Consider the following 10,379-nt stretch of genomic DNA (forward strand, 5'->3'; position numbering starts at 1 on the left):
GCTTTATGCAGGGTTTTTCAACCTTGAAAACTTTACAATAAGTGGAGTTCAACTCCCAGAATTCTATAGCCAGCACACTCAGTTTTTATATTGTTTCTGCTTCCAACTTGAAGTACTCCAGATGTTTTGGGTTACTGTTCCAGAATTTCTATCCAGCAATTTTAGAAGTTGAATTTTAACTCACCTGACAGGCCCAAGGAAACCATTTGACAATATGAAACTGAGTATTGTGGCATTCAGACACTGCAGGACTCCAGCCTACTTTTATTCATGAGTTAATTAAGATGGAATCTTTTTGAATTTCAGTATCTTCTTCCTGGGTGTTTTAAATTCAGACTGAATTGCTATCTTAAAGAATACCTTTCTATCCCATCTATTGAATATTTATGTCTAGAATTCATTTATTTATTTATTCGATTTTTATGCTGCCCTTCTCCTTAGACTCAGGGCGGCTTACAACATGTTAGCAATAGCACTTTTTAACAGAGCTAAGCTATTGCCACCACAATCCGGGTCCTCATTTTACCCACCTCGGAAGGATGGAAGGCTGAGTCAACCTTGAGCCGGTGATGAGATTTGAACCGCTGACCTTCAGATCTACAGTCAGCTTCAGTGGCCTACAGTACAGCACTCTACCTGCTGCGCCACCCCGGCTCATCCTATTTCTTTCTCACCTTCCTCACAACTTCTCACAATCTTCTCGCCATATCAGTCACACTTAATTACAGGAACTTTAAACACTATGCCATACAGGATTTTTAAAATGTAAATACTTTTCAATTGCACAGGTATTATAATTTAAAAAAAATGATTCACACAAGAGTTGTGTTGTACTAAAGTGAAGATGAAATTATCATTGTCAAAGTCATACCTCCCCTTGAGATTTTCAAGTTCCCGATGATGAAGCATACTTCTCATGTGCTCATCCATCTCCTGAAAAAATGAAAGTAAGAAGCCATAAATAAATAGGAAAGAAACTATTTATGTATACATTTTTTTTAAAATTATTATTATTTAGATTTGTATGCCGCCCCTCTCCGCAGACTTGGGGCGGCTCACAACAAAGTGAAACAATTATTGTTATGTGATTCTAATATTTAGTACATAATTATGTTCATTCTTAGACATAGGGTGTCCACAGGGACATGGACACATCTCACCTGCATATTCATAAGCAATTAAGTTACATTTAGTCAACCTATGAATTCCACTTCAGGAAAAGTCATAACTGGATACCAGATATTGTGCAAAGCTCTCTCCTAGTTCACCTGCTCTTTGACTCTGTGGGTGAAGGACCCTCAAGTTAAAAATCAGTTTGGCTAATAATTTTGAATAAATAAATGGAGAGGACACATCCATCCAAAACTAAGTAGCCAGATGGCTTCCTAACTGAAAACCATTCTAACTTGCTGCCATTGAGAGCCATATTTTTTGGAGTATAAGACACACCTTTTCCCCACTAAAAGAGGTTGGAAATGGCAGTACGTTTTATACACCGAATACAGCCATTTTTTGCCTCCAGAAGCCCCACCCCATTTTTCACAAAAATTGGGTGCACAGAGAACTTGGGAAGGCCTGCAGAGTGCTCCTGGGGGCTGGAAAAAAGCAAAAATGCCCCATTTGGGAAAAAAGGGTAAAAAGTGAGCCATTCTTTTTGCAAAAATAGGGGTGTTTTTGTCTTCCTCCAGCCCCCAGGAGCACTCTGCAGGCCTCCCAAGCCCTCTGCTCACCCTATTTTTGCAATAAATGGGTGAAAGATGAGCTGTTTTTGCCTTCCCCCAGGAACACTCTGCAGGCTTCCCAAACTCTCTACATGCCTCATTTTTGGTGAAAATTGGCCCATTTTTGCAAAAAACGGAGCACGCAGAGGGTTTGGAAGACTTGCAGAGTGCTCCTGGGGGCCGGGGACGACAAAACCTTTTCCCCTTACATCAGTGCGTCTTATAGTCTAAAAAATATGGTAACTCATACTGGCAAACATATCCAACAGACATTTCCCCCATACACACAACAGCCACCCTCTGAGGTGAATAGGGCTGAAGGAGTATGATGGTCTCTGGCTTTCTAGCATGGTACCCTTAACCATTAGACCAAACTGTCTATTTTTATTACATCTGGTAGGAATTATGCCTGGTAGGAAGCTACAAAGTCTAAATTACATGCAAGTTATAATGTGCATTGCATCAAGAGCCATTTGTTTCTTTCTTTGCATCAAGGCACTAATTCTATTTTGAGTTTTCTAGAGCAGAAATACATAATAGGATACTCCAGTGGTAGACAACTTTTAAAAGCTTCCGAAAACTACCCAAGAATCGCCACCCAACTCTATTTTACTGTGACAAAAAAGGTGAAATCTATTTATAATACAGCAGGTGAGTATATTAATTAATAGAAGCCTCTTCCTAATTTTGGAAGGCAGCTGCAAGCATTATCCAAACAAACAAGATTCAAGTATTAAGTATTTGCAAAAATAAAAACCTCTATCTTCTTGTATGGCTGCACTGATTATTGGTGTTTATTGTTGTGAACTTAAAAGATAATTGAATACTCAGGCAAAGTAAGCTTTATATTTTCTAAGCCAGAAATAAAATGAAAGTTTCTTGGAATGGTGCTAAAATTTTATTTTACCTTTTTTGAGCTGTACACGATATGACACAATATACATTTTCGTTCTCGGACCATAGTGAATTCTTCAAAAAGATCTTACCCTATCCCTACAAAAAAGAAAATAGATTATGGTAATTAACTCTTTGCCAGCCTTATAATTTTCCAAAATATCACTTTTAAAAGGAGAACTATTCAATTAAATAAACATTTTATTTCTACTTTCTTATTCACCTGATTATGTCTAAAGGAAGACACAGACACTACCTTGATTAAGATCTGTTTTTCACAGCAGCCTTGTTTGTATACTCTCCATTTCAAGATTCAGAGCCATGTGGATTTCATTAGAACAATAACACAAACATAGTAAATAAAATTAGCAGTAACTTCCTTCCTATAAGGATGATGTCATTTAATGACATTTTTAAAATGTCACCTGCTAATTGTATTTTTATCCTAAATAAAAAGAAATTCAGGAAAAATTGGTGGGTTTAATGCTATTCAGCTGATCATAGAAACTCTATAAGTGTCTACCGTGTTTCCCCAAAATAACACCCTGGTGTCTTATATTTTTTTTGAACCCTGAAATAAGCACTTGGTCTTATTGCCATGCATTCAAAAGCCCAATTGGGCTTATTATCAGGGGATGCCTTATTTGGGGGGAAACAGGGTAAGTACTAAAATATTAGTGTAAGAACATTAACCTTTTTAAAGCTTAAAAGTAGAAAAGATTGATATGGAATAATGATGTTTTCTTGGGTTGCACAATCTTATATATTTTTTTAATTGTCTATATCAGCATTGCTTTGTAGTTAATGAATTAATGTTCTTCATATGTTGTTCAAAATTGCTTCAGCATTTCTGGAATTCATTTAGAAATTACTTCTTCAAGTGGGGAAGTAAAATGCTTACAAGAGATAACAAGGGCAGTAGAGTAGGCTTATCTTATTTCATCAGTTGGCAGGCTAATTAGAAGTGACGTTTACCAAGCAGATCTAAAATTACATCTGCTTTGGCTAATTAGAAATACAAGTGTATTTAAGTATGCCTGACTGTAAAAATATTTAACTATGCCTGACTGCAAGAAGAGCTTAAGGGTTCCATTAGCTGCCCAATCAACTTCAGCCACTTGTAGGAGAGGGCTAAAAATACTATCCGAATTCAACTGCTATTGGCTCTCACTATGAAAAAGCAAGAGCTTATTTTCTTCCTCTGCAAAGGGATTGCTTGGCTGGCACTCTAAAATTAAGGTTCTCAAGGTTTCTTGCTCCTTCACCCTGCAACAGGGAAAATAAATAAAGTGCAGCTCTATAATGTGTAACATAAGAACACCATAATGTCATCAGAGACATCCACTTGTCCTTCTCTTTATGGAAGGGAAGCAATGTTAATTTAACACACACATTAAAGGATATATGGTAATGACATGGACTTCATAGAATCATCATCAAATTATTTATTGGAAAGTTTATGGTTTTTTAAAATTTCTGTATGGACAAAAATATCAGAAAAGGGCAAAGGAAGAAAGAGATCTCAGTAGTTCAAATAATTCCTTTTTTATCCCCTTAGGCGCTCTAACATAATTTGTTCTATTAGTGATACCACTGTGAATCTACCAGGCACCTTTCAAATTATCGTATAGTTCTTATAGCTTGACTACTTATATCAGGAAGGCGCAGGAGATATCGACCACAATAGACCCTGAGCCATCTAGGCTACAAGTAGAGCAAAAAATAATTGAAAAGAGAAAGACATCAAAGAAGGAAAAATGGCAGATGGTCTATTTCCTAAGAATAAAAGGAAAAAAAATATTGAGCCCAGTCAGCAAATGCATTAGAAGCAAATATAATAATTTATTAAATTTGTATGTCACTCAACTCTCAACAAATCTGGGATGATCTAGAATCACTCCCTGTATAGCTCTTATATGCTATAAGACACATATGCTTAAATTTGTATATTTCACAACTGTCTAATTTTGGTGGGGTATCATGGTGTTTTGGGACAGATTTTACCATCTAAACACAAGCCATTGTCATATCCTTTTGAATGGACAAAAAAAGATGAAAAATGATATATGTTTAATGCTTGAATTACAAAACAGCTACAGCTAAATAAAATATAAATAACTAATGACTTTGAAAGCACAAGTTCAAAACCAATTATATTTTTTATTCCAGAACTAGTCTAGCTGTAGTATCATTGCATGATGTGGTCCTGGTTAATTATTCTGCAAGCCTGAGACAAAAAAGCAATAAATCATGAGCATCATTTGCCTAAACACAGAAGTGAGACTTCCTAAAACACAACTCTCAGCAGACCCAAAGAGCAAGGCTATAATGATGATAAATCCTGGGAGTTGTATTTCAAAAACAATTGATGGGTCATACACTCTGTACCTTATGCCTAAATTATTGCCTGTAAAGAGAATTTAATGATTTCTGATATACTTTCAGAAAAAAAAGCCTTTCCAGAACATGAAGAATCATAACATATTTCAAATGCTCATAATATTCATATTTCATGTACATTTGATAATTGATGAAGTAGGAACAATCACCTTTGTAAGTTTAATAAAGGAGAGGATTTACAAAATGGTTTAATTCCAGTTTTTCCAATAGTGTCTTCACGGGCATACATACACACATACATACATACATACATACATACATACATACATACATGCATGCATGCATACAATATAATAATAATAATAATAATAATAATAATAATAATAATAATTTATTAGATTTGTATGCCGCCCTTCTCCAAAGACTACAAGGCATCTTCTCATATAATGTTTTTTTCAGAATGCAAAAGTGCTGACAACCTACAAAACCCTGCCCACAGTACCTATATTTGGAGCATGGGATATTCCATCTTCTTGAATAACCAAGCAAAGAAGGTATTCCAAAAGAAGAAAATATCTGAAAGCTGCAGGACAGTGGTATCAGCACATTTAGCCAAAAAGCTCAGCACAGTAGGAGTGCCACATTTTAGCATATCACATACTACATTTAAAAACTGAGACTTACTGAATCCAGACAGTACAATAACTGTTTGGGAGTCAAACAACATGGTAAGTCTAACATTTATAATAAATACATTATGCATTGATGGATACATACTCATTAACCTTTTGTCTTAGCACACCTTGGAACATTGACCATAAAGATAATGGAATTTAAAATATTTTCTTTATGTATTTACCATAAAAGTAGTCTTTTACTTACAACCATAATTGCACCCAAAATTTATGTTGTAAAGAAAGACACCTGTTGTGAGTTTTGTCCCAGCAAGACAGCTGTTGTGAGTGAATAAATGCAGCTGCTAAATTAATAAGACAGTTGTTACATGAATAAATATGGCTTCCTGTTGACTTCACTTTTCATAAGGTGACCCCAGGACAGGACACTGCAACTGTCATAAATAGGAGTTAATTGCCGAATGTCTGAATTTTGAACACATGACCATTCAGATGTTGCAATCATAAGTGTAAAAACGGTCATAAGTCCCTTTTTTCAGTGCTGTTATAACTTTGAATAGTCACTAAACAAATAGTTGTAAATCTAGGATTACCTGTACAGTGGTACCTCTACCTAAGAATGTCTCTACTTACGAACTTTTCTAGATAAGAAGCAGGTGTTCAAGATTTTTTTGCCTCTTCTCAAGAACCATTTTCCACTTACAAACCCCAGCCTCAGAAACTGTAACTGGAAAAGGCAGGGATAAGCCTCCATGGGGCCTCTCTAGGAATCTCCTGGGAGAAAACAGGGCCTCCACCCTCCCTGGGGTTTCCCCAATCGCACACATTATTTGCTTTTACATTGATTCCTATGGGGAAAAATGCTTCTTCTTACAAACTTTTCTACTTAAGAACCTGGTCATGGAACGAATTAAGTTCATAAGTAGAGGTACCACTGTACTGGGTTTTGTAAACAGTAATGCATACCTATAGTTACAGTGAAGATTGTACAGCGGAAATAGTGCAAGGGCAGACTAGATGGACCATGAGGTCTTTTTCTGCCATCAATCTTCTATGTATCTAGATTAAATAATCACGCATAATTATCAAAAGATACTAAAGTGTACACGTGTACTAAAAGTACATGTAGTACTTTTCAAAAAAGTATAAATTTCAAATGAAATTATAAAGTAATGAGAATCTTATTTAAAATTTATACAGCTCTATTTGAATATACAAGCAACTTTTAAATGCCGTTGGAATATCCACAGTAGCTCAATATATCATCTTTTGTGATTGTAAAATTTTTGAAAAGAAGCAGAAATAAGCTACACTGACAACTATTATTACATATTATATTTCCACACATTCCATAACAATTCACTTATGCAAATTCACTTCCCTTTTACTGACTCAATTCACAAAATTTTCTGAATTTGCAGTTACCTTGAATGGTAAACTAAACTCACAGCCGGAATCCACACAGTACAAAATTAAAACTCAAATTGGCTAATTTTTATCTCTGTATATATGTCTACATAGGCTATATGGGAGTCTGAAAGGTTTCCAAATTACATTTAGTCTTCTGAAGTATGAACCAGCAAAATAAACCACTATTTCCGTATTTGTGCTGCTTTGTCAACTGAGAATAAAAGGAAATTCTCTATTTATTGCTTTCCCTTTTAAGACAATTAAAAACTGTTTCTTTAGTCATTTTCCTCTATTAATTTTTTGAATTTTTGATAGCTGAATTGGCTACAGTACTTGGCAACTAGTGAACAGGTTACATAAAGACTCTTTTACCACAGTTGTTTTATGCAATTGCAAATATAAAGCTTTATCGTGCTCTTATTTATTGGATGCTGCCATTTGTGCATTTATCATAGCTTAGGAAGAAAACTAAGTTTTGCAACACTTCCGAAGTTTATATACGGCTCCTGTGTTTTCCTCTAAGTTTTTGATTTAAAAACAACGAATGTTCACTTCTTATAACAAACGGGGATTCGTTGTGCTACAGTAATAGGTCCTCGGCTGCTTTGCAAACGTCTGAAGTTGGTTCCCTATCAACTGATCCTCAAGATTGTTTAACTACTTTCCAGCCGACTCCAAGAAAAATAAAAGCTTCAGCCCCCATTACAAGCGCTACCAACATTAGCAAATCCTCGAGTCCGGGACTTTAAAGCACAGCTTCCGCCTCATAGTTTTTGAAGGGCTAAGCAGCAACAGCCCGCTTCGCGGTACTCACAGATTGTATCCGCCTCATCCAGCCGCGAAGCACGAGCGCATCACCCAACAAGATGGGCCACCGAAGCCCCGCCCATTGCCGGTGCAGCCTCCTCCGGAGACCTGCAAAGCCCGACCCAAAAGAGAACCCCCGCCACAGGCCGGGAGCGCCTTGATTCAACCAATCAGAGAACCAAATCCTCTTTATTTTGTATGCATTCTGGGAAAAGTAGTTTACCAATTCGGAGAAGCCGGTTTTGCAATACCATAGAAACAGGAAATGAGTCACAGAGTGTCCCTGATTTAAAGAAGAGCAGAGCGTGATGCATTTTGGTAGATGTAGGGGTTTTGGGGAGGAGAGAGAATTACCCTTTTAGAGCAGGATTGTATTGGGCTTGCACAGCTAGCGGGCCATTGGTCAGTTCGATTCTGAGTGCTTCTGAATGAGATTTGCGTAAGGAAAACAATCTTCTTGGCTCAAATAAAAAGGCATGGCTTAGAAACTAAAGAACAGTTGACAATATGAAGTGAAAATGAAGATTTTCCAAACAAAATGGATATATGCAGCAAGTTCTCAAAAGGCTTAACACTAGCACAGCAGTAGCAGATTGCCTTTGAGTGATGTTAAATCAAACGAAAAAATACTTTAAAAAAAAAATTCAGCTCCTAGTGGCCTTAAGTTTAAGGGCACGTGTGTATAATTATCTTAGCAACCAGCAGGAAGTGCTTTGACATCGCCTTTCCTGTTTATTCAGTTTCTCAGTGTAACTTGCAGTACAGCTTTGGCACTTCCTGCTGATTTTCCATCCATGTAGTATATTTGCTTGGATTCATGATGTTTTAATTTCCAAGGCCAGGCTAGGTAGCATGAAAAGACACACAATGCTGCTTTACCCAGCATCACAGCAAATGCAAAACACGAGTACGAATCACAGGGATGCAGTTTTCCTACTTATTGATAGATTTCATGTCATTGCAGCTTTGTAAGATAGAAGACCCTGTATTTTATTGCTGGAGCTGTGTCTTAGAAAGTACCTGATAACACGGTAACTATTAAAAACCTGCTACAATCATGTCATCGTTTTTCTGCTAATTTAGACCTGAAAATTTGGAGAGGGCTTTTGGAAGTTTGGAAAAAATGATCTTTTTAAATCACCAAAATCTCATACGCACGAGCATCCTCTCACAAGATTCTGCTTCTATGCAGGAAGCGAAAAAGGCCCTTTTTTTTTTTTTAAGATGGTACCATCTGCCGGACCAGCAAAGACGACACGGGGTGGTTGTGCAACTTGCACAATCTGGCAGCCATTACCGGAGTGGAGTTCCGCGGCGTACCGGTAGCAACCCACCACTGCATGGACCCCATTAATTATGGCACCTCCATACCTACCTCTCATTACAGTATTCCATTTCACAATTACCATAGTAACTTTATGCAAAGTGCAGAAATAAGAATGTATGAGCCACAGAAATTAAAGACAGGAGGTAAGGGGGGGGATTAGAATAGAATAGAATTGTATTGGCTAAGTGTGATTCGACACATAAGGAATTTGTCTTAGTGCACATGCTTTCAGTGTACATAAAAGAAAATATAAGTTTGTTAAGAATCATAAGGTACAACACTTAATAATAGTCTGGGTACAAATAAGCAATCCAATCATATTAGGAACTAGTCAATATAAATTATAAGCATACAATTTATCCTTAATCAGACCCCACATCACAGGTCTGATGTGATAATGCAATTTGTGTGTTATAAATTTCTAAATTGCCTTTTATTCTTTAAATTTCTCTTTTTGCATTGCACATCTCCTTTCTTGAGGCTGTTACCAACTCCTTCCAACTCAATGTTCGTGGTCTTTTCTTAATTGATCTATTTATTTTTCTCTTCACATCTCTGTTTTGCTATTTGATCCTTATTCATTGTACCCTTATGACCAAACCACCTCAAGGTACTAGTTTTAAATTGAATACTTTTGTATTCAATTCAAAGTATTCATTTAACATTTACTTTTTTCTTGACCCAATCCCTTTGTTACCCATACTTTTAAAACACTCGTTACCACTTTATTCAACTTATTTTTAAGTTTCTCTAAATATTAAGTATACTAAGACTTAATTGAGGATAATCAATATACTAATTTCTAACAACTATAACAAAGTAGTCACAAGTACAGTGCTCTTTTTTACTATATCATTTCAACTATATTTTGCCCTCTACACATTTGATGCAACATCTTTCATTCTCAGTTGTATGTCACATTCATACATTTTAAAATGCTTTTTTAATCCACAATTTCTTGCCCTGCAAAATTTCATTAAAGATCCTTTTTCCTATTTCACATCTCCAGAGGCACTTGTGTAACAATCAAATCAATCATTTTAGATTCACTGAGCATGTTGAGTTCAGATACTGAGGAGGCAGGAGACTGGCAGTGTGACTTCAGCTTTTTATTGGTTAAATTGAGCAAACATCAGCCCCTGCCTGCTTTTGGCAGGGGTTTAAATAGGGAGACCTTTTGGGAAGGAACCAATCAGAATTTCCCTACTCTACTTCCTTGTCAGACTGGAATGAAAACTTCCCAGC

At 36.4% G+C, this 10,379-nt stretch overlaps 1 protein-coding gene across 1 annotated transcript in view; it reads right to left on the minus strand.

The window, feature by feature from the left end:
* Positions 1–7,975, minus strand: part of ZNF106 (zinc finger protein 106) — a 48,150-nt gene extending 40,175 nt beyond the window's left edge. The window contains exons 1-3 of the mRNA XM_070757738.1: positions 7,815–7,975; positions 2,629–2,714; positions 872–933 (exon numbers count right to left, since the gene is read on the minus strand). Coding sequence (XP_070613839.1) covers positions 872–933; positions 2,629–2,682 — 116 coding nt within the window. The 5' untranslated portion in view covers positions 2,683–2,714; positions 7,815–7,975. The remainder of the gene's footprint in view (positions 1–871; positions 934–2,628; positions 2,715–7,814) is intronic.
* Between the last annotated feature and the right edge of the window lie 2,404 nt (positions 7,976–10,379).

Source organism: Erythrolamprus reginae, chromosome 1 (assembly GCF_031021105.1).
Source record: "Erythrolamprus reginae isolate rEryReg1 chromosome 1, rEryReg1.hap1, whole genome shotgun sequence".
In the NCBI taxonomy this organism is placed as follows: Eukaryota; Metazoa; Chordata; class Lepidosauria; order Squamata; family Dipsadidae; genus Erythrolamprus; species Erythrolamprus reginae.